This window comes from Notolepis coatsorum (assembly GCF_963971535.1).
Source record: "Notolepis coatsorum genome assembly, chromosome: 17".
In the NCBI taxonomy this organism is placed as follows: Eukaryota; Metazoa; Chordata; class Actinopteri; order Aulopiformes; family Paralepididae; genus Notolepis; species Notolepis coatsorum.
Genome location: NC_140181.1, coordinates 61,462,936 through 61,488,067, shown reverse-complemented (window position 1 = coordinate 61,488,067; position 25,132 = coordinate 61,462,936). Strand labels below are relative to the sequence as shown.

Sequence of the window (25,132 nt, the reverse complement as noted above, 5' to 3'; positions counted from 1 at the left end):
TTCCAGTTAAGCAAAATAAGGCGTCTAGCCAACAAAGAGGAGAAGGCCACAGCACAGTAAACTGCATTGTAATGTACATATACTGTATAACATTTGTATATATGAAATATATATATGAAGTATCTACGAACAAGCTACAGAGTATATGCTAAGCTAAGGTGTATACAGTATTAACAGTATTGATGTACAGTTTAAAGCAGTAGTATGAATATGAATACACTATGGGTAATATAACCAATCTAGCCAGCGGTTTAAATAATATGAGTATTATTCTCTCTATCTCTCTCTCTCTCTCTCTCTCTCTCTCTCTCTCTCTCTCTCTCTCTCTCTCTCTCTCTCTCTCTCTCTCTCTCTATCTCTCTCTCTCTCTCTCTCTCTCTCTCTCCATCTCTCTCTATCCCCCTCTCCCCCCACTATCTCTCTCCCCCCCCTCTCTCTCCATCTCTCCCCCTCTCCCCCCACCACTCCATCTCCCCCCCCCCCCCTCTCTCTCTCTCTCTCTCTCTCTCTCTCTCTCTCTCTCTCTCTCTCTCTCTCTCTCTCTCTCTCTCTCTCTCTCTCTCTCTCTCTCTCTCTCTCTCTCTCTCTCTCTCTCTCTCTCTCCCTCCCCTCTCTCTCTCTGTAGATATGGCTCCTCTGATACTGACCAGAGACCGGCAGGTCTATGCGGTGGTTGAAGGTGGAGATATGCTCCTGGCCTGCAGTGTGTTCAGCTCCCCGCCGCCTGCTGTCTCCTGGTGAGGATTACAGCGGCACGTTTCCTCCTCCACCTTTCATCATCGTCGGTAGTTTGATTCCCGTGGTGTAAATCCCTCATCATCACACCAACTGCTCATGTCCAATGTCTCGTCCCCATCATCCTTGCACACGCATGTGTGTGTGTGTATGTATGTGTGCGCGTGTTATTGTATTTGTGTGTGATTTGCCAACCTGTTGTCCTGCCAATCTGCCCGGTAACCACAGAAGGGATTATAGTACACACGGTTAAAGCTGTACTGTGTTGTTTTGAAATAGAACATTTTACCTCTGAAAAGTCCTAAATAGTGTGTGAGATACAGTACATACAATATATCTTTAGTGCTGAATAAATAGAAAGTGTCCCAAGAGAAAAAGCTGTATCCCTGGAACACTGTATGAAGCTAGACGTGACCTGATTGGTTGTGGTGGTGGTCCTGCCCTCCCACTACATGCACGTTGCAAAGAAGCATCTTCTGAGCTCAATGTCAGCCATCTTGGTTTGCAAAAACTTCTTAGATTTGTGTTTGTGTAACTTCGAGAGGTAACCCCCCCCCAACCAAAATGGAAAAAAAACACATTTGAACAGTGCAGCTTTAAAGCACCTACAGTAGTCATGCCATTCATCTCCAAACCATTTAAGCGTGTCCATATAACGTAGAATGATGTCGATACAGATTCTGTTTGAAGAGTTAATCCTGTTTCTTGGGTCGGAAATTCAAGCCTAAGCCCTCAGCAAAGGGGGGGGGGGGTGATGTTGTATTGAGGGGTTAGTTCTACGAGATTCTACTTCCTTGGAACATGGCATCATGACTTTAGTTATGACAGTCTTAACTGCCATGCCAGTTAGTCAAAAGGGCTCCTTAATTTTGTACCTAAACCCACCCAAACTATCAAATCCAACTGTTCTTTCGAGACAAGGTTGGGTTGAATTTTGATTGATCAGAATTGATCCCCCTCACTACTTTTAAGGACTCTATCGCAGTTGTTTACACAGACCAGCAACTATCACCCATACTTTTAACTGACATGTAAATGTCTGTTGTGCTTCATGTCTTATATACCTTGTAATCTTATTTGGTTGTTTGTTTGGTGTTTGTTTTAATTATTCCCCTTACCTCTGTGATGTATGTATTGTCTATGTCCAATAGTCTTATCTGGATTGTTCTTTTTGGTTTATTTTCTTAATTTTCTTTATTCATATTTTGTCCTTATTATCCTTTGAGTGGCCCTTTTGTCTGTTATTATATCTATGGGTAACTTTACATTTATTTCTAATCTCTAAGGACCTCTGCTGCCCGATAAGGTTTGTGCATCCTCTGAAAAACTACATCTGAAATCCTTTTTCTCCCAGGACCAAGAAGGAGACTCCAGAAAGCATCAAGGGGGAACGGATGTCCCTGCTCCAGAACGGATCGTTGCAGATCATCAATGCAGAAAAACAGGACAGTGGGGAATATGTGTGTATTGCCATCAATACAGAGGGAGAGTCGGCTGTCACTGCTGTGCTGGATGTGAAAGGTATTTCAGCACCGTGGACAGCGAACTCTTCCTTCAGCTCAGTTGGCATTGAAGGACTGCACAGTAACATCATCAATCAACTGCAGAATCAATTAAAGTAAAGGTTGTGTTTTTCACGACTGAGGCTTGGGGTGTTTAAAGGTCATTGAGTCATGATAAACAAGGTTGTATTTAAATGTGGGGGGCAGGAATACACCAATATCTACTGCTGATACTGTATCTGCTGGAACTGAAATGATCATCAAACTACCATAATACGTTTTTGTAAGGATCACAGCCTTTGAGTTAACTAGTGCATAGCAAAGCTCAGTGAATTGTTTCACTGTTTAATACTTTCTCATCTCTGATTAGCTGCACATCTAAATATGGAAATATGGATATTCATAAACTGGAATGCATATATACTGTACTGTATGCCTTCAAACCAATCATGTATTCTTATCAGGAAAGACTTTTTTCTAAAACTGATTTCATCTGATTTAATTGTTTCTATTTTTCTTTCGTTTTTGGGATGTATAAGGATGTGATACTGTTTATGCCAGAGGAATAATGTTCATTCATGACTTAAGCCAATTCAATCTTTTGAATTCAAAATCATCTGGTGCATTAGCTTTAATGTTTATTGGACTGTTTATTTTGGTTGTTATTTTGCAGAGTCCACCAGAATCGTAGGTCCACCGCAGGACATGCAGGCGGTCAGTGGGAACACAGTGCAGATGATGTGCCGGGCAGAGTACGACCAGACCCTGGGAAGCAGCTTCCAGGTGGAGTGGAGGAGAGATGGAGAGCAGATCAACACCCAACATTCCAGGTATAGAATTCTCGGGTTGGATAATATTACAGTTAATCTTCCATTTGTTTTGTTGGTTTTGTTTTCATGTAACCTCTCGACTGTCAATCTCCTCATGGCTGCTTTAATGCTCAGCAACATAATGAGCCCAAATAAACAGCATGTTCCTCATCCTGGCTCCAGCGAGTCAGAGGTGAGGGTTTCTGTGTAGCACGCCACAATCCCACATAGTCCATGCTCCAATGCATTCGAGTAGCCAACCCAGGTATAAAGAATCAAATATAAACAGAATATGTATACTTGATGAATAATGTTTATCTTTTGATATTTTCTTATTTGTTTGGTAGCTGGCTGGAGAATAATGTGTGAGGTCAAAATGAAAAAGAGGCAACACTGACCATGCTAGAAATATTTACAACCAAATAAAATATAAATGCAATGATTCATTCATTAATTCAAAATAAGCAGAACTTGAAATGGATTGCCGTCAATCCAGTGCAACATAGATGATATGAACCTTGAAAAACTATTTATCCTGGGTGGTTTATGACAGTGACACCTGTGACTTTGGGGTGGTAATGTTTGTGTTTGTAACAGGCTATTTGTGGGTTCATTGGACGTTTTGATTGATTGATTGATTCATTGACTGACTGACTTGATTGATTGTTTGTTTGAGAGATGATCGATCAGTACTAAATATATTTCTATGTGTTTCCATGTGCAGGTACTCTGTGGATGAGGGCAGGCTGCAGATAAAGAATGTGAACCAGACGGACCAGGGCACGTACACCTGTATCACCAGGACGCGTCTAGACCAAGACAATGCGTCTGCAGTACTCACAGTGCTGGGTAAGAATGTATACCATGTGTACAATATAGTACATGGAGCTGCATGCGTCCACAGAGTATGTGGTATATTGATGATGGATACTTGAATGAATGAAGTAGAATGTGATGTGAAGGGTTTCCGTCCAACGCACAAGTTACAAGTGATCTTCCGGCAAAAGAGAAACATGATTGCTTGATATTTCAAAGATATAAGTAAGGATCCAAGGCAACTATTTAATAATTAACTGCTTAACACTTTCAGCGCCAGATGGTGCTGTTTACTGTTACTGTTGAAAGGCCAGCGCCTTTTAACATGGGGATACGTGGCTGTGTTTGCAGGCCTAAAGCTATATTATATATGATAGCTATGGGTCTAATAATATGGTCGATTGTCATTGAGTTTCTTCCGGTCAAGATGCAAAAGGGGGGGCGACCCTCCGTGCTTTGATCGCAACCAACGGAACACGCCACACACACACGCCCCGATTAGCATGAAGGAATTATCGCATCAACGCAATATTGATACCATATGACCAGGATCTGTCCCGAAAAGAATATTCCAATTATCTGATCGCCATTCCAAGTACTGATGTCGACCATGTTTCCAACGTAATCCAACATTGAACATGAACGGGGGGGGGGCCCGACCCTCGCCGATGCATCCGTTATAATCGCTTGCCTTGCCCGAGTAGTTAGACCCCGTCCACACGCCGCAGCTCGGCCCAGACACCAAGCCACATCGTTTCAAATGGAGTGCAATAGCGGCCGCAAGGCGTTAGGCGGCGGTATTGGACTTTTGCGATCCCATCCCCACTGATAACACAGGCTACCGGCATGTTTTTATGAATGGAATATCGAATAAAATAAATAACGATGAAAACCCGACTATACTCAGGTTTTCGGGGGTCCTGGCGCTCATCGTTTGGCGAGTTAACCCGACAATATTCGGGCCCGGCGCTGAAAGTGTTAAGCCCTAGCCATATTTTCAGAAAACCCACCTAGTACATACTACATACCCAAGTAAATGGAAGATTGCTCCACTTCTACAAGGTACTTGTATCTAGGGACATCTATGGACCTCAGGGAATGTATTCCCAGTGTCAGAAATATTGTGTCTGTTACTATGCTTGAGTAAATTGTAATGAACCAAAGGAGAATATAAATTATTATTATTTTTGTTTTCCATCTTTGACGGTGCTATGCTTGACCAAAAGTGAAAGAATGTCATTGAGCTCATTCAGCACTTTCTTGAGATCAAGTGTACTAAAAGTCTAAGCAAATGAACAAAGGGCAGATGATATACAGGTGTTTTTACTGAATTTTGCCATCCCGACACATTCAATATGAAATATGAAATATCAGGCCTATAAATTACCTTATTATGGCCAAGTCATACATCTATGGATCGGCCCAAGTGGTCCAGTGGCAGAGTTAAATCTGGATTTAGTACCACCAGGCGCCCGATATAGGGCAGCAAAGACCGTGAATGAAATCTCCTGTAAGTACAGTTACTTTTGTATAATGTCCATAGCTCTGCCATTTGTTACCGGATTGAGACATCTTTTTTTGCTAGATGGTCACAGAAGGGTCCTACTAATCACCCCAAAGTACCAGAAAATACCCTAAAGTACCCCAAAATACCCCAAAGTATACCCCAAAATACCCCAAAGTATACCCCAAAATACCCCAAAGTACCCCAAAGTATACCCCAAAATACCAGAAAATACCCCAAAGTACCCCAAAATACCCCAAAGTACCCCAAAATACCCCAAAGTATACCCCAAAATACCCCAAAATACCATAAAATACCCCAAAGTATACCCCAAAGTACCAGAAAATACCCCAAAATATATTTTAGGGTACTTTGGGGGTATTTTGGGGTACTTTGGGGTATACTTTGGGGTATTTTGGGGTATACTTTGGGGTATTTTGGGGTACTTTAGGGTATTTTCTGGTACTTTGGGGTGATTAGTAGGACCCTCACAGAAAGGTAAATAAACAACATGAATTGTGCATCGAAAGCCCTGAGTCTCTTTCTTAGGAGTACAACGATTTCATGACGGCTTCCTTTACTTTAAATCGACCGTTTTCCGGTGCAATGTGCAGAGATTTTTATAAGCTCATATTTCGCTAATAACAAAATCATTGGTAAACAAACGTAGTGCTGAAAATATTTACTCTTGGCTACATTTGAAAAAGAAAGGCAACATCACTTAATATGGACTGTATTGATCTATTTGTGACGTGAAATAAATCTCGGCCCGGTACTGTTAACTCATTCCCCGCCAATAACGAGTATACTCGTTATTGGGAGCCATGCGTTGAGCGCCAATATACTCCTTATTAGATCGTTTGATATTTTTCATCTACAGACCCGGCCGGAGCTCTCTGAATCACCGTGGCACAGCCACATACGCTGGAATTGCAATGCCGATCGAATCTCACCAGATGGCAGTATCGTCTACCTTTTGAACTTGGATAGAAAGGCAGCAGTATTGTCAATGAATGCACAGAGGCATCGAGGCTCGCTCTGTGGGGGAGGAGCTCTTCCAAAGCAATCGCTATTAGATCCGATCGCCTTAAAACCTAGTGTCCCGTAAACACGTGTAATTACATATAAACTTGTAATCGTGATCGCCGATGGGATCATTGGAATTATTCTTTTTGGATTACCTTCTGGCTAAGGTAAGGACCCCCTATGTCTATTTTACCGAACGTGAAACATGTTCATGTAACGAACACAGTGGCTTACTGTACCGGTCATAAACGAGGCTTTTTTTAGTGATCGGATTTTCGGGGTAAGACTACCCCCCCCCCCCCCCCCCATTGATGATTTTGTGAAGGTACATATGTACATGTTATACCTTTGATTTGGGAGTATTTTGGGGTTCAGGGAATCAACCAGAACGATTCGGGCTTATTGCACATAACACGTCCTATCTCGCGATCTATGGAAAAAGACTGGATTATTTCGGAAATGTAATAAACTACAAAGTACAGTGTGTAGAAACAAACGCCTTTTTACATGTTGGACTATAAATAGTGTTGTGAGGATGGGGGGTTCTTGCGGAGCCCAATAGCAAAACACAGGAGGAGAGAATGGAGCGGTTTAGGGTTCTTTAATTATTCTTCCCAACCAAGCAGAGTATAACAGGAATGTGAAACAGGAATGTGAACAACACGGAGGTTATAATGTTCTTGGGGGGAGAAGAATGAGAGCAGGTGCACTCCAGTGCAGCTGTCGGCAGCGAGAGAGAGAGGACACGGGTCTTGCGCTTGAGAGCGAGCAGGAGTCCTCTTTGCGGGGCTCGAGACGTCAGGGTGGAAGGACGCTGGGGCTCGAGACGTCAGGGTGGAAGGACGCTGGGGCTCGAGACGTCAGGGTGGAAGGACGCTGGAGCTCGAGACGTCAGGGTGGAAGGACGCTGGAGCGAAGTCCTGGGGCACAAGAAACAGAAGGTTAGGGGAAGCATAAACAGGGGTAGTTACAGCTGTCGTCGTACCTCGGTAGGCAGTTTAACACTGCGACGTTGGACGACGGGTTCTGCCAGTTGAAGTAGGGAACGCTTGATGAGGTGATCTCTTGCAGCCGCGCTGATTGCTCCTCATCTGGCAGACACGAGCTCTGATCGTGACAAGTGTGTCAAATGAGCCAGACTATTTTCTCCATAGCTATAATAATATAGAATATAGATATAGCTCTGCAAACATCGTGACGCATCGTGAAAATAGGCAATGGAAAGCTGCCGCTAGAGAGCAGAGATGGCGAGAGCCCCCTGGCGGTGAATGAGTTAAGCTAACACAAATTAGACAACTTCAGTAAGATTCCATAGAGAGCTTTACATTCATGCCGGCAAACATCTTATGAGAGCATTTTTTAAACGGTAGGTGTCTTATTCCTGGAATGAAACTCGTCATATGCTTTAGATACAAATATGTTGCTTGCACCGTGGTGTGAATATAATCGACATTATGCAGATGAGTTACAGTATGCCTTTGTGTTCATTTACCATATTTCGAATCCCCAGATGTGGTCGTAATTGATCGACGGCTTCTACTTAGATTTTAATACTGTATGCTCTGTACGTCTCAGATGTTCCCGATGCTCCAGAGAGTTTAGAGATGTCCGAGCAGATGAGTCGGAGCGTGCGTCTGTCCTGGGTGGCTGGACGTGACCACAACAGCTCTATAACAGGTACGAGGTTGGAGGAGCTCTCAGGCTGTGTGTTCGTCTGGGAACCTGTCTTTTCAGCACTAGCTTCCTTTTCTCATTTGTTTCAATGGCAACAACACTGTGCTATTGCACGTTCCTGACAGTGATGAGAGGCCAGCATGTTTTTAGCGCTCAGAGCACTGAGCAGTAGTAGGAAATCCAAGCTGCAGTAATCATTTTCTGACCACTAGAGGGCGGCAAGAAGACATATACACATCTTACTCACTCCCTCTCCCAAAACTAAAGACTTTGTTTCGCCAAATAGTGATATTTGTAAATACATGATGTATAAACACTGCGTTCCTAGTACAATCTTGTTGTAACTAAGAGATTTGCTGGAAGAACATTTTGATACTAGATCCACTACAATCCTTGGGCATTTCCTGGTGAACATAAAATGCTTAAAACCCACAAACATAATACTGTTCTGACAACAATTAAGAGCTGGAAAAGGTGTGTTTTTCTAATGTATGGGAGGGGGTGGGGGAGATGGGCGGAGCTAAAGAACAGGCCGGGATTTGCCAACAACAATCATAAGACGTTTGTAAAATGTGAAAGAAGCAGTCAGAAAATCTTTATTGCAGCTTAAAAAATATTTCAACTTTTAGCAACCATGGCATCAACCGAGTTTTCCAATAGTTGCCTAGCAACAACAACAGCCACAACCAGCATTTTCCCTCAACATCTGTCGCTAACGCTGCCGGCTAAAAAGAAAAAATGGACACAGGACCTACATCCCTTCACAACCCTTACAGGTGAACTCTGATCATGTCTTACTGTACCATGAAAAGTACACGTGATACCATGAAAAGTATGCGTGATACCATGACAAGTACACATGATACCATGAAAAGTATGCGTGATACCATGAAAAGTACACGTGATACCATGAAAAGTATGCGTGATACCATGAAAAGTACATGTGATACAATCAAAAGTACACGTGATACCATGAAATGTATGCATGATACCATGAAAAGTATGCGTGATACCATGGAAATTACATGTGATACCATGGAAATTACACGTGATACCATGAAAAGTATGCGTGATACCATGGAAATTACACGTGATACCATGAAAAGTACACGTGGTACCATGAAAAGTAGGCGTGCTACCATGAAAAGTACATGTGGTACCATGAAAAGTAGGCGTGATACCATGAAAAGTACACGTGATACCATGACAAGTACACCTGTAAAAGTGAGCATGAAAAATGACACGTCATATCATGTAAAACATGTTGAATCATGTAGCCCTGAATCACATTTTAATATTGATTCGATATAGGCCTACTGTATGTAGCGTTTATTTTTACAAAGAGAATGTCAAACACTTGATACAATTGCAAGCAACTGCCTATTTTTATGTATCACATTATTTAGCTAATGTTACATTGTGACATTGTTGGCCACTAAAGAGCTTCACAGGAGCAGCTGGGGGTTAAGCACCTTGCTCAAGGGCACTTCAACAGTGGGTATTGAGGGTGGGGAGAGCGTCATTCTTTCACTTTCCCACTAGGGCTGGAAGGTATACCAAATTAAGGTATACCATAATGAATCCATGCAAAGGTATCGATTTTTACTATACCGTTGTCCATAATATATAGTACATAATACATATCATAAAAAACAAGAAATATATACAAAATACAGTGTTTTTATGTTCATCAAGTATTAAAAAGTAAAAGAAAATAGAAAATCTTGAATGGAATAGCACCATGACAATTGTAATACAAGGTAAAGACATACCAATCTGTAATATCATATAGTAATTTTTGTATTGGAAAACTATACTGTCAAATACGGTTATACAGTCAAGACTGTTATGGATTGGTGTTGGCGGAGGACCCAAACGCAGAACAGGACAAGGAGAAGGCAATAGACAAGACGAGACGTGGAGCCAGGGGTGAAGTCAAAAACATAAAGCTTTACTTCAGCAACAAAACAAGGATAGCACAGCAATGGCTGGCAGAGAGCAAAATACAAAACATGAACCAAAAACCACAGCAGAGCTGGTAGGGAAAAAACAAACTAATCTACAAACAAACACTGACCAAAAACGAACTGTAACCACGTAAAACAAAGATGGTAACAAACTGAAAACTAACACTAGAAACACTTACTACAAAATACTGGAAGGAGTCACAGGATCCAGGAACAGAGTAACTGACAGAACATGATAACAGGAACATGGACATGAACACAAACAGCAAACAATGAAGCGACACTGGAGGACAGGGAAAGCACAACAGATATAGGGGGAACAATTAACACATGAGACACAGCAGGGCAATCAGCAAAACGAGACACACATGGGGAGAGAGACAACCCCAGAAAAGGGAGAGGAACAGGTGACCGTTACAAAGACTCCATATCGCCCAGCCCTATTCCCCACCCAGATTTCCCCATCCAGTCCAGGCGATCGAACGGGCGACCTTTCTACAATCCTACTTCTCTAATCTTTAGGCCACCTTTTGTGTTTTTTAGATGCCTTTGAAAGTAGATATGGCAAGAGAAAGTGTGTTCCTATTGTTGGAAAATGTGTGCAGCAATTGGTACCTTTCTATCAGAGGTCTACTGGTCTAGGCATCTAGAGGTTCTGTCATGTCAAACCTGAATTGGAACTTTGAGGCAGAATGGAATATCCACCCCCTCATCCACTATCAACACTGTATTGGGCAGACAGATTTTAAGTACTGCTACAACTGTAAATAGACAATTTTGTGAGGTTTGCAAAGTTGCTAATAAAGCATTGGGACAATAACAACAACAATATGTACATTCTAGCTTAACACCCCCCAAATAACCCATGACACGTCTTTGAAATATCCACTTAAGGTCCTAACTCACACCTTTCCAAACACCACATTCCCCGCGGTTGAACGTACGGGCCTCTCTCTCTGTATATCCTCCCAGAATTCATTGTGGAGTACGAGGAGAACCTCTGGGAGCCCGGCAGGTGGAGGGAGATGCTGCGGGTGGCCGGTAACCAGGCAACAGCCCTGCTGGAGCTGCGCGGCCACCTCCACTACCAGTTCAGAGTGTACGCCGTCAACGCCGTCGGTGCCGGGCCTCCCAGCGAGCCTACGGAGAGATACAGAACCCCCCCTGCAGGTTTGCACTCTGGTTCCCTCCCCCCCTCTCATTAGCATCTCAAGTTCAAGTTTGTTTATTATTTGTCATAATAAAATACAGAATACTTTATGATGAAATGCTTGTTTATGTATGAGCCCCTGAGAGTGTGCTACATACAGTAAAAAAAGTCAAAACAAAAGTTATTAAGTAAGTAAGTAAAGGAATGTTCAGTCAATATACATATTATATACAATATACAATACAGAGTAAAATTTGTAACAGTGAGGTACAATTCAGAAATGAGATGAGGTACAAAACTTAGGGTAGGGTGCAAATGAGGTATGAATGTAGTGCAAATGTCTTTAATAATAGATACATATAAAGTGTCTAACGTGAGTGGTAAGGTGAGTGTTTGTTTAAAGTGAGTGTGTACATGTGGATGTGTGTGTTTGATAGGTGTAGATGATGGGTTGTTACATAGTGTCATTGTCATTGTCATCTAATACCGTAGTACAAGTATTTTGTAGTTCACTTCTGAAAATGTGCCAAGCCATGCTGTTCGGCGAGACCCGGTGGCTCGACACCCCGCCTCACAATGTTTTTCCTAGCGGCAGGTGGTGTGGGATTATTCCGGTTGCTGCTGGGATCGCTCTTATTATCAGCGGCTTTGTTAGCTCTTGTGGTACCTGTTGGCTACTATTTGGGTATTTTCAGTTGAATGGATGCAGGGGGAATGAATGGGAGGAACACTTCCACGCAATCACAGGTTCAGTTTGGATTGATTTTTCTGCATATTCCGCATCTCTCTCCGAAGCTCCCGATAGAAACCCAGAGAACATCAAGATCCAGGGTCACCTGCCTCATCAAATGGACATCAGCTGGGAGGTAAGGGGAATTCTTGCCATATGTAATAACACTATCTAGGCAGAATCACACACTGCAGGTTGATCCTTAGAAGTGTCCATTTGACGTCGCCGATATGTCTTTGTACATCATCGTCATCACCAAGAAAACCAGAGGCTTAAGAAAAAGGATTTAGAAAATCCTTACATTCATTTCATACAGGGATTATAAAGGGATATTGCCTATTTCCTTCAGATGTTTTATATTCTATAATATTCCATGTGAGTTTTCCATGCCTTAAACCATCCATTTCATTCATACTCCCGGAACATGCCATACCTTGTAAGAAACTAACAAAAGAAACCCACTTAAATGCACGACTTGTAATCACATATGAGAATGTGGATTTCTTCTAAAGCTTTCTGCATTTCTACCTATGTGCTATGTGCTGATATTGGTGTGTATATAAGTCATATGGCCTCTGTCCCAATTCAGCCACTGTTGCCCCTTGAACACAACGGCCCGGGTTTGGAGTACAAGGTGGGCTACAGGAGAGTGGAGGTGGAGGATGTCTGGAAGGAGCATCTGGTCAGAAGACACTCCTTTGTGGTGAAGAACACCCCGACGTTCGTCCCCTACGAGATCAAGATCCAGAGCAGAAACAGTCACGGCTGGGGACCCGAACCTAAGGTCATCACAGGTTACTCTGGAGAGGATGGTGAGTAACAGGCCTAGTGTTAACTACTGAATGTTAGGTTAAGAAGTTAACAGGCCTAGTGTCAACGTTAGGTTATGAATATAACCAAGTTCTGTTAACACTAGTGGACGCTCTGCGTCTGTTGCATATATCTCGCTTCAGCATATATACACTGAATAATTTCACAAATGTACCTTTAAATGCCAGCATTCATCTGGCCACACCCCCATCCGCTTACCTATATAAGCAGGGATGGTGCCACACACTCATCTCCTTCCCAACAAATTTCACCACAATGAAAAATCAAGGGCCGCAGCGGCGTCTAGACGCAGAGCGTCCACTAGTGTTAACAGAACTTGGTTATATTCATAACCTAACGTTCTGTATCACACTAGCTCCCGCTCTGCGTCTGTTGCATAATAGGAGCTGAGCGGGAGCTAGAAGCTCGACAAATACACCCCGCTGAGGCCCCCCACAGCCATCAGATCAGGGAGGGCCGAGCCCCCCCGACCCACCCTAATGGAGGGCACCCCCCCTATTGGTGGCTTCACGGGAGGGCGACGGACCCGACCGTGCGAAGAGGCACTCAAGCAACTCAACGCACAGGGTGAGCAGACCGTGGCTTGACCCCACGACTACACACACGCACAACCCGCATGCCACCCGGGAACGAACGGAGGAAACAACCTCGTTACTGCCCCCAGAATCACGGGGTCAAGGGCAAACCCAACCCCGTGGCAAGGCCGCAGCAGCGGAGCGCGAAGGAAGACCCAGACCCACCAAAGGGACTGGACCCCCTGGAACGGGGGCCCGGAGAAGTCCATGATGCCAGCATCAAGACCCCACCAGGTGGGCACTTAGTGACCCCGCCCCCCACATCGCCAGCGTATTCGGACAAAGGCCCCTCAGCCGAGCGGGCCCTGTCCCCCCAATAGTACACCGCCTGGCACACTGACCCTGCAGAACAGGCAGTCAGCATGGCCGTAAGCACACAAAAAAGGTTAACCAACGGAAGCAGGCAGCGCACCGGGGAAAAACCAGGCAACAGGCTGTTAACCCTAGCCTGGAGACTGCGGACGAGACAGGCGCCAGAGGGGACAGCTGAACACAGCCGCCCCGGCGGAAGGGGCGTATGCTGGCGTTGTTGTATGACCAAGCCTCCATTTAAAAAACCCCACCCAGAGGGGTTGAGGCAGAGAAGGCTGACACGATTGGCAGACGTCATGAACGTGCAGGGGCACCCTCAACCGGTGAACCCGGGAGTTGACACTGCTCCAACACACCAGGGAATCAACCACCTTGGTGTTACCCAATGCGGTGGTTGTTCCTATAACCCCTCAAGAAAAAACTCCAAAACACACCTGCGGGTATACACCGGCTATACCGCAGTACAAGTGTTTCAGTTTTCAAAAAGGGTTAACCCAGGCCTACGGGTCGACGAAACATTACTTCGGACCGGGCCTGGCGATACGGGAAGCACAGGGTCACCAGAGGAGGTCAAAGACCACCCCAACAGGCCCCTCTTCGCCATGCGTGAGAGAGGAGCGAAAAAGAATGGAGAACCCGCCCCTAAGCACACCGTACTTGGTATTCCCAGACGGTCTCCCAACCAAGTACTAACCAGGACCAACCTGTGTAGCGGCCGAGATCCGACGAGATCGAGCGTGTACAGGTTGGCATGGCCGTAAGCCATTACGACAGTGCTGAGTAAAAACGTACCCAACCAGGGTCTCCATAGTGCTTAACCCTGTGACACCCGGACCGACCTGGCATTTTTCCCCCTGAAAAAAGCCCAAGTCCCTCAGGGTACCAGAACAGCAGATCTGCATCCCCGGCGGACAACGGGTTCAACTGAACCGGACCAGCGTGACCAGAACCAGTCCCGTGCCCTAACCACGCCGACACCTACCAGGAGAAAGGGCAGATATGCGTGTTGATCTTAACATGAAAAAAAGGCGCCACCCAGACGTTCGGGCGAACCGCGCCCGGTGGCCCACCCCCAGGGCGTGAGACCCCTCTACATATGTTCAGATCCATTCCGTCATCATCCCCCAGACATGAACGAGAATCCGTCGACAACCAACCCAGGTCGTGGGATGTGGTCGTCGGAAGAGGAAAAACCTCCATCTCAGTTGCTCTATAAAAACGCTGTTTTAACCTCAAGCAACCAAGGCGTGCCAGTCAGTCGCCTGTTTACAGTTCACACATAACTCGCGTCGTATCCTAAATGCATTGCAGCAACACACGTTTTGGGAAAACATCGTTATTCACAAAACATTTAGAAAGGTAAAGCCAGAAGACGTGTTATAAGGTCTGGCCAAACCTTGTCCTACCCGGAACGTAGATCAGCGAAGTGCAGTCTCAAGACTCCGTAGAAAACACAGCCATTCCTGTGTTGTTCGAACTGGGCAGCGCCGCTGCTCCAACCAGTCGCTACAGTCCTCTTTGTTGACGCAATCCCCGTCCTGGCTCAGGGCAGGGTCGACGAACATCCCCTGTCAAAGATGACGTCGTAGTCAAGAGTGTAAAACATGTTATAATCAAAGCACGTTCAACAGAGTAGCATTAAGCTAACGGCCGCCCCAACCGTCGGTCGCTACCGCCCCTGCTCGCGAGACGCGAGCGAACGGCGCACGCGACCAGAGGGAAGCTTGCGGCGGCGCGCGAGGAGCCGGAGCTACCCCGCGCTGGCCTTGTCCGATAGCAGCAAGCTAACGTTTCCTAGTGATCACAACCGGCTAGCGCCGCAGCTAACAGCTGACTGGCTAACAGTAGGCCCAACCTCTGTAGGCCATGCAGTGATCCCAGCAGGCTAACGCCGCAGCTAACAGCTGACTGGCTAACCGTAAGCTAAGCAGCTATCACCTGAACTTGTACACAATGATATAACACTCACCCAGACAGGCCGCCGTTCTGAAACCCTCCTCACTTTTTAAGAGAAAAGAGAAACAAGATGTCTTTACAACGGTGATTTTACCAACACCCGACGGAATCAGCACAATACCAAACTGGCTTGTGTAGCTGACTTGAACATGGATCTTCCGCTATCGAACATCCATGCACATATCTCCTCGTGAAGGAATACTCTCATTTGGATATGAAAGAAGGGGCTTAACACGGGACAGAGAGATATCCACTCGTCCAGAAAACACAGGGATCACCAGTGTTAATGGTCGCGGCCCACTAGTTAAACTAAAATGGCTTCAGACCAAGGTCTTCTGTCGCCTAGGAGACTGAACAAAGGACCCTAGCCTGGGGCCGGTTTTCATAACATTATCAATTAGCCCCCATAGCACTAACAGACAAGTGGAGCCTGCCAGCAAACAGTACTCACCTAACCTGAAAACCCACCGCTTCTCACAACAGCGGCGCGTCCACAGTTCAGCTGTGCCCTGAAAGGTTTCACCCCAACCAACACAGCAAGGAACTGCAGTTGAGAGGCATGCAGCGGCGTGCTCCCAATACGAAAACCGGTGGAGGATTTTAGAATGATCATCATCTTCCAGACACTCCAGTACGAAGACAATATCGCCGTATTTTCTCGAAAATAGTGAGAGAGAAAATAAAGATATGATGTCAACGTATCTCCTTGTGCTTCCTTTCCTCGTAAACATTGCTTTTCCAGCCAATATTTTTCTCCACGTCAAGTGGGCATATAGCAACACGTTGCTTGTGATGAAATTTGAGAAGGAGATGAGTGTGTGGCACCATCCCTGCTTATATAGGTAAGCGGATGGGGGTGTGGCCAGATGAATGCTGGCATTTAAAGGTACATTTGTGAAATTATTCAGTGTATATACTGTATGCTGAAGCGAGATATATGCAACAGACGCAGAGCGGGAGCTAGTGTGATACAGAACTACTGAGTGTTAGGTTAAGACGTTAACAGGCCTAGTGTTAAGTGTTAGTGTTAAGATGTTAACAGGCCTAGTGTTAACTACTGAGTGTTAGGTTAATAAGTTGATTTGATTTTTGATTTGAAGTCTTTATTTCGAACATGCAATGAATACAACAAACAATAACAAAAAGCAAAACAACTCAATCTGCATGTTCGAAAAGGAGTAGGAAGAAGTATACACTTATTTAATCCTACCCCTTTTCCACTACTCAAATGAGTGTACTATTTTAAACATAAAAAAAAAATATATATATATATATATATATATATATGCAAAACAAAAAACAAAAACTATATATGTATAAAATAAAATAAAATAGAAAACAAAATTAAAATGTAAACACCCGTGAATATCAAGTCCCTTCCTCATCCCTGTACCTTGTGAACATAATTTCCTTATACATCAGTTTGAATTGTCTCATGTTTGGACATTGCTTTAGCACCACATTTAGACTGTTCCACAGTTTCACTCCACATATCGAGATGCAGTGTTTTCTCATGGTAGTGCGTAGCACCTTTAAATTGTGTTAACTACTGAGTGTTAGGTTAATAAGTTAACAGTGTTAACTACTGAGTGTTAGGTTAATAAGTTAACAGTGTTAACTACTGAGTGTTAGGTTAATAAGTTAACAGTGTTAACTACTGAGTGTTAGGTTAAGAAGTTAACAGGCCTAGTGTTAACTACTGAGTGTTAGGTTAATAAGTTAACAGTGTTAACTACTGAGTGTTAGGTTAAGAAGTTAACAGGCCTAGTGTTAACTACTGAGTGTTAGGTTAAGAAGTTAACAGTGTTAACTACTGAGTGTTAGGGTTAAGAAATGAGTGTTAGGGTTAAGAAGTTAACAGTGTTAACTACTGAGTGTTAGGTTAAGAAGTTAACAGTGTTAACTACTGAGTGTGAGTGTTAGGGTTAAGAAGTTAACAGTGTTAACTACTGAGTGTTAGGTTAATAAGTTAACAGTGTTAACTACTGAGTGTTAGGTTAATAAGTTAACAGTGTTAACTACTGAGTGTTAGGTTAAGAAGTTAACAGGCCTAGTGTTAACTACTGAGTGTTAGGTTAAGAAGTTAACAGTGTTATATGAGTACTGGCTAAGCGTCCCGCTCTTAAGCCATACCGAGATATACCTCATCTCATGTACCTATTGTACTCCATCAACGAATAAACCCAAAATACACCCCTCACCTGCCAGGCCCCGCCCCTTAGTGGCGTGCTACATAGGACTGGGCATGGCCACCACTCACTCTTCCTCGGAAAAAATCGTTTCCGAAGAAAAGTTTCCCCAAGGGAACTCAGGGCACGCTAAGAGCGGGACGCTTAGCCAGTACTCATATAACTAGGTTATATACATAACCTGTCGTTATATAGCGTACTTGCATCACGTCCCGCTCTTAAGCCATACCGAGATATGGGGTAGAGCGGACGCGAGGCCCGACAGATGCACCCCCTGAGGACCCGTAAGCCCACATCAAGGGGGAAGGGGAGTCCCGTCACCCCATCCTTCCTAATGAAGAGGGGGCGCAGTCAACTCCACCCGAGTGCGAACAAGAGGGAACTAGAACCCCTTGAACACACAGCACAGGCGGAACCACGTGTGACACAACACACTGTGGCCCATACCCACACACCCCTGCTACCCCACCAAAGGACGGGAAGCAGGAGAGGCCACAGACCTCAGAACCGCCTGGGAGACAGAACCCCCGGTCATGTCCATGAGGTAAAACCTTACGAAGGGACCCGGGGAGGACCATGAAGCTGCAGCACAGATGTCCTCCACCGAGGCCCCACCCAGCAGAGTGGCAGAGGCTGCCACCCCACGAGTGGAGTGCGCCCTGACGCCCCCAGGGGGAGCCAGCCCGGCCAACGTGTAGCAAAGGGCAATGCCCTCGCACAACCAATGGGACAGGCGCTGTTTCGATAGTGCCTTACCAGCACGAGAACCACCGTAACAGACAACTGATCGTAGCCCCGAGGCCCTGAGTACGGCTGAGGTAAATCCCCAAAGCCCGGACCGGACATGACAGGTGAAGGCCTGCCTCCAACTCACTAGCGTGAGGAGGTGGATGAAACGCCTGAACCACAATATCCCTGGAGCGGAAGGAACTCCGGATATTTATAGGCACGAAGGCAGGATTAGGCCGCAGAGTGGCACCGCAATCGGAACGAAAGACAGGCACTCTGGTCGTACCGAGAGAGCACAAAGCTCACCCACGCGTTTAGCGGAGGTGACGGCCAGCAAGAACGCGGTCTTGAACGACAGCTGTTCCAACGGTGCTTGCTCAAGAGGCTCAAACGGGGCCAAGGACAACCGACCGAGGATCAATTGAGGATCCCAACTCGGAGCCAAAGAGCGTTTTACCGGCTTAACGCATCTGGCGCCAAGCAGGAAACGCTTGACAAGAGGGTGGCTGAACAAAACATCACCCTCAAATCCCTCATGATAAGAGGATATAGCTGCTGCATATACCCTCACCGTCGAAGCCGACAGTCTATCAAGGAGAGACTGGAGGTAAACAAGGACAGTATCCAGGGGGCAGGACACCGGTCCCTGCCCCCCGCCTTACACCACTCTTGGAACATACGCCTTCTGCCCACGTAAGCGCGACAGTGGAGGGAGCATGCGCATTCCGGATGGTATCAACCACAGAAGGGTCCACCCTCTCCAGACTTACCCTCTCACCAGCCAAACCATCAGACGTTGGCACAACACCGGGTGCTGAACAGCGACCCGTGTGCTTGAGTGAGGGCCTTCGCTGACCAAGGAATAGGCCATGGCGGAGCTACCAGTAGCTGGATCAGAACCGGGAACCACACAGCTGCGCCCCGGTCCGGCGCAATCAGGATCAAGGACCTGCGCTCCTCAACGTACCCGCCCCAACAACTGACCTAACAGATGTATGGGGAAATAATCCCAGGCGGCACAGCATCGGTCCCAGACCTGCCTGGCTATGTCCGGACGTAATCCCCACCCGTCAGGATGAGGACCGCCCCGCGACATTACATCTGTACCCATATTCACCCTGCCGGGGATGTGGGGAGCCCTCAGCCCGCGCAGATGGAGGACACCATAGCCAGCCGCCCGCCGCCCGGTGCAGACGGGGGGAGCGTACTCCTCCCTGTCTGTCGATATACGACACTGACGTCGTATCGAGCGTGTTGCAACACGCTCTGAGAGGGATGCCCATAGCACTCCACCCGTTGACTGGGAAGAGGAGTACTCCACTTCCAGTCTACAGCACCTGGTAGGAACCCTGCCTGGCATGAGACCTGACGATCCACCTTGACCGCCAAGGACCAGAACGTCGGCAGGGCAGAATACACTTCATAACCCCTGACGACGCAGAGGCCCCAGTGCGGCCTCCACGCACTTGGTGAAGATGCGGGGAGCCAGAGAAAAGCCGAACGGCAGCCCCTGGTACTAGGCTTGGGCGGTATGACGGTATTACGGTATACTGGGGTATTTAGAAATACCGACGGTATTGAAAATCAATACCGTCAAAATCACAGTTGGTTTTAAGTTTCTATTTCCACTATAGGGCGGCTACGTGGCGTAGTGGGCAAGGCACTCGCCACGAAATGCTGGAGACGCTGGGCTCGTCAGTTCGAGCCCAGCGCTCCACATTTGCTTTCAGTTTAGCTGGTCGTCCGTACTAATACACATTGGCCGTATTAGGGGGTGGGAAACTGATGGGTGGGGATCGGGCGTTGTGGACAGCGACTCCTACAGGTCGGTTGGTGCGCCTGCGCAGTAGAATCAGAAAGTGTCGGGGGCAGCGTGAGCCTCCCACGCGTTACTCCTCGCCACTGAGAGATCGAGCTGCGCAGGTGAAAAGATGCGACTGCTGTTACCTCAAGTACCGGAGGGGACTTGTGCTATGTATGACTTAGTCCACATTGCAGCCGGCTTGTGGGAGGCAAGAAACAGCGTCCGTGACAGGGGAGGGTTGAATTGGATGATACTAAATTGGGATGGGAGAAAAATATAGAAAATGGGAGAAAAAGTGGATAAAAAAAAAAAATTCTATTTCCACTGAAACGGAGTTTATACAGGGACGGCATTGGGTTTCGGTTTCCATTAGTGAAACGGAGTTAACTTTCGAGTTGGTTGAAGTGCGTGCACACACACACACAGCACGGCCAGCAGAGGGCAGGGGAGGCGGTCCGTATTTCCCCGCACAGAGCTGAGCTGAGCATACACTAACCTGTATGCATTTCCTCTATCTCTGAGCAGCTGCTAAAGCTTAAGCAATAATAATAATATGTTACCATTGAACGATGAAGCGTTGAAGTTAACCACCGTCACTCCAGCCCACGATGAGCTCCCTGACCACAGATGGCTAACGTTTTGTCAAACAAGAACTAAACTTGCACATACTGTCGCATTTGGACTATTAAAGGACTGGAGTCTGTTCGCATTTAAGCAAAACCCTCGCGCCACGAGTCGACTCGCCAGTGACTTCATCCAGCACAACGAGACTACGAGAGACGGAGGCACTTCTTTGGGAATGTAATATAAAATGGGGTGAGTGAGTGTTGACATTTTTTAATCCTAATGCAACTGGCTCACGTTGATACGATGGTGCCGGGCTGCTGGCCGGGCTAACTAGCTACCGTTAGCTCACGTCGATACCTGGATGGTGCCATAGGCTGGTAAAGCTACTGTATGCCTCCTAAAATGTGAATCGGAAATACAGAAATACCGGCTACAGGCTTTCCGGTTTCCGGGCACCCCCTGATCTGTTTATAGTCCCCAGCGAAACAAACAACAAGCAGGTCTGTCAGCCTGTCGAGGGAGGCGATAACGAGGTTGTTTCTGGGGGGAATACATTTTCATGAGCACCGTGTCGTGATTTCAGGGGCGGGACTTCCTACCTGATTCCCACTTTCGGCTGTAGTGCTTTACCAGGCTTTATCTCTCGAGATAAAGCTGGGAACGAGGTTAATGGTGCCGGCAGGCGGCAGTGGCTCCCTTCTGTGATTTGTTTATCTCGAGGTTGAAGAAAGTGCACTTTCAGGTTGAAAGAACGGCCCTAATCTCAACGTGTTTCAATATAAGCAAGCGTTATGTATGGTGATAATAACGAGTATATTGTTAGCTGCGCCGATTTCTCAGGCACCAGAGAACACCGGGAGGAAAACGCCACGACGATGGCTTGCTTTGTCCACAGAGATCAGATCTCGTCGACCAGAGCTGTCACTGCTGGTGACCCTGACAATAGGGTCTGTACCAAACCCGAAAACGGGTGGGGTTGTGTAAATACAAGTCCCCGCCTCAGCGTTCTCTCCATCCACCTCGACATATGGTACTGCCGTAGCCATATGTGATGACACTCCCAACCAGTGGCGGCCGCCACTGGGGGGCGCTAGGGCGCCGCCCCCCCTCAGGCCCTGCCCTGGTTATATGAGAGCAGAACAAGAAAAATAATTTTTTAGTTTTTTGTTTTATAGCCCCATAAATAATATAAACATGTTTAAAATGAATAATATTTACTCATTTTAAGTATGTTTGTGTTTCCAATGCACAATATAACGTTACTATATAAAATAAAAAATACTTGTTTTCCTGAACAGGAAGTGACTCACTTTTTTGTTTGTTTTTTTTGTTTTTTGGTCCGGGCTAGACGCGATAGCTCTCTGAGTGCGCGTCACTGTGTGATCGCTGTATCCGTCGCAGCCAATCAGTGCGTAACGCGTTGTGCGTTGAAATATGACTATTATGTTGGAATCCGGACGCGATTTGAAGCGGTCTAGGCAGCAGCGCCAAGAATTTCTGTAGCCGCATTTCGCGGAGACGCTCTCTGATTGGCCGACGTCAGTTTTTTTTTCCGTAGCAGCATTTCGCGGAGACGATCTCTGATTGGCCGAATCCAATTTCTATGTTCCAATTCTAGCTTGGTGGTAGAGATCATAGTTGTGTTGTTGTGACTGAGATGCAAGCTATTTGTCTTAGAGCGTGACTACAAGTTCTTTCGACGGTAAAGATTAGGCACTCTTTCAAAGTAGGTTAAGGTTATAGTTGGTCTTAGAGCATGGCGATAGAACGCCAGGTAGTTTGCAGTCTGTTCGACGCGGAAATGGACAAAGAAATCAAACTACTTGTTGTGTGGTGCTAACTGCTAACAGCTAACAAGCTATATGGCAGTCTGGACAGTGGACTGGATATACATCATCAACAGCGGATTATACACTTTATCAAGCCCTCCGGCTTGATATACATCAACAGTCTGGGGAGTCGGGACAACAGTGAGTGGACCACGTAAACAGTGAGTTAATTCGGTCTCTCTCTCGCTCTCTCTCTCTCACTCTCTCTCTCTCTCCCCCTCTCTCTCGCTCTCTCTCTCTCTCCCCCTCTCTCTCTCTCTCTCTCGCTCTCTCTCTCTCTCTCTCGCTCTCTCTCTCTCTCTCTCTCTCTCTCTCTCGCTCTCTCTCTCTCTCTCTCTCTCTCTCTCTCTCTCTATCTCTCTCTCTCTCTCTCTAATTTCGCCGCGGGTAGAGCATAACCACTCAGACAATGAATGGTAACTTGTTTAAAATGACATATATATATGTGTTTCTTATTGAATCGATCTGAGAGAGAGAGAGAGAGAGAGAGAGAGAGAGAGAGAGAGAGAGAGAGAGAGAGAGAGAGAGAGGGAGAGAGAGAGAGAGGAGAGAGAGGGAGAGAGAGAGAGAGAGAGAGAGAGAGCTGTGCGTGTTTGTGTTGGGCTATTGGAAACGTGGTTGCATTTGACTGACTGTGATCATATATTGATCGATGGCAATGGTGATAATATTCGCCAATGCGTGCCTTGTACATGTTTGCAAAATGTTTGGTATAGCGCCCCTAGTGGCGAAGCATCCAGCAGCCGCCACCACTGCTCCCAACGCACTCACCGCCATGTGGCGCAGGTCCGCAAGGAACTGTAGATAGGCGGCCCGGTCCCACCCGCTGTGCGTAGCCAACCCTGGACCCGTGCGAGCAGAGCGTTCCATGGAGTCGGGTCGGAACCTGACACTACCCACGAGGCAATCGCACCCAAGGGGGGACCCCGACAGAAAGGGCCGGTTTGATACGGGGGAAGCTGACATCAATCTAGGTGACAAAAGCCCCCCCACTGAACACCCCTCCAGAACATGCTGAGGAGTTGTTCTGCAGCCGGACATGCAAGGCGTTAGGACCCCATGGGTTCCTACACACCGTAGCCCTGCAGTGATATTACTACCACCTAAATCACGCGCACCTCTTCTTTTCAGACCACTGCCGATCTCGCGGGAGTGGGAGGCACCAACATGATACCTGGCCTGGCGAAGGCGAGGCCGGGGAAGCCCGCACTGTGTGCCTCAAAAGGTTCCGAGCCCCCCTGCTGACAACACCTATAGTTGACAGACGTAACACCAGGCTCAACCAACACAGCTTATGGTGTGGGAGCCGCTTGACAGCACAACATTCTCACGGACAGACCCAGGCTCAGCCATCAACTGGGTGTCAGCCCCTGTCCCTATGAGAAGTGAAAAGTGGGGCCGCCCGCGCTTCAATGAAGGCACGCGGCCCGCAGCCAAAGGAAACAATCAGAGCCCCCTTTTTCCGCTGGTGTTGGGGGAGGGAGTGATCGGAGAGTGGGCTGCTCGCGGCAGGACGGCGACGGCTTGTATATTCCAAGCCGAGCCCATCCAACATGGCCGATCCCTCGGCCGCCAAGGCTGTCGGCCTTGTGGACACCTGTCGATTCAACGCCCAGGATACCTCTGGCGGGGGAAAACATGGCCGCCTGTCGAGGGCCTCGTCATCGACGCTGACGAGGCCGTGCTCTCCCTTCTTCTGGCTGCGCGGTGTGAGGCGGTGTGGGGCCTAGGACAAATACCGCCCACGCTCCAGCGGAAGATCAAAATCCTCTGCGGAGAGGGGAGCCCTAAGCGGTTATAGCTTGCGGCTGGGTCAAAGCTAATAACGTCAACAACCTTGCGCGATGTGTCGACGTCGGCTGGCCCTCAAGGCCCCGCCACCAGACACCATTTGTTGATAGAAAAAACAGCAATTCGAACACAGTTCTAATCGCTGCCAATTCCATACCGTGGCGGTACAGGCTTTAGCAGCCCACCAGCCACTCGCCGGGCCGACCCACCTCATGGCGTCGGCCGGGCGGGGCACTGTTTCAACATGTCAAAAGCAAAGGACTGATGCTAACACGGAGCACCAGTGGTGGGTGTAAACAGCAACCTCCACTGTGGTGTGCACCATGAAGGGGTTAATGAATAAATGAACTAACACCACGAACATACTGTAGAATGGGCAAGCCCATGTACACAACGTTAAGGGGAGGCGGACCAGAGAGAACCAGTCCCGCATTCATTCATAATATTCACAACAGCACACCAGCCCTAGACCTCAGCCCATTTACCCATGAAGGTAAACAAAGCCCCCCCCCCGCACTACTCCCCCAGTAGACACCGATTGACCGTCAGCATGAATGGTTGAGAGGAGGGAAGATTGTAGCATAGACAGACATTCCCGTAGCAGAGAGACGGAACAAAAACAGTAGCCCCACTATA

At 46.9% G+C, this 25,132-nt stretch overlaps 1 protein-coding gene across 5 annotated transcripts in view; it reads left to right on the top strand.

Annotated features, from left to right (window-relative positions):
* The window catches only part of LOC311243566 (neural cell adhesion molecule L1-like protein), a 222,594-nt gene that overhangs the window by 145,214 nt on the left and 52,248 nt on the right, over positions 1 to 25,132 (top strand). For all 5 annotated transcript variants that reach the window (XM_084332833.1, XM_084332831.1, XM_084332829.1 and 2 more), the window contains exons 12-19: positions 626 to 737; positions 2,090 to 2,256; positions 2,911 to 3,067; positions 3,771 to 3,895; positions 7,968 to 8,069; positions 11,006 to 11,203; positions 11,979 to 12,049; positions 12,503 to 12,725. In XM_084332833.1, the coding sequence (XP_084188959.1) occupies positions 626 to 737; positions 2,090 to 2,256; positions 2,911 to 3,067; positions 3,771 to 3,895; positions 7,968 to 8,069; positions 11,006 to 11,203; positions 11,979 to 12,049; positions 12,503 to 12,725 (1,155 nt within the window). The remainder of the gene's footprint in view (positions 1 to 625; positions 738 to 2,089; positions 2,257 to 2,910; positions 3,068 to 3,770; positions 3,896 to 7,967; positions 8,070 to 11,005; positions 11,204 to 11,978; positions 12,050 to 12,502; positions 12,726 to 25,132) is intronic.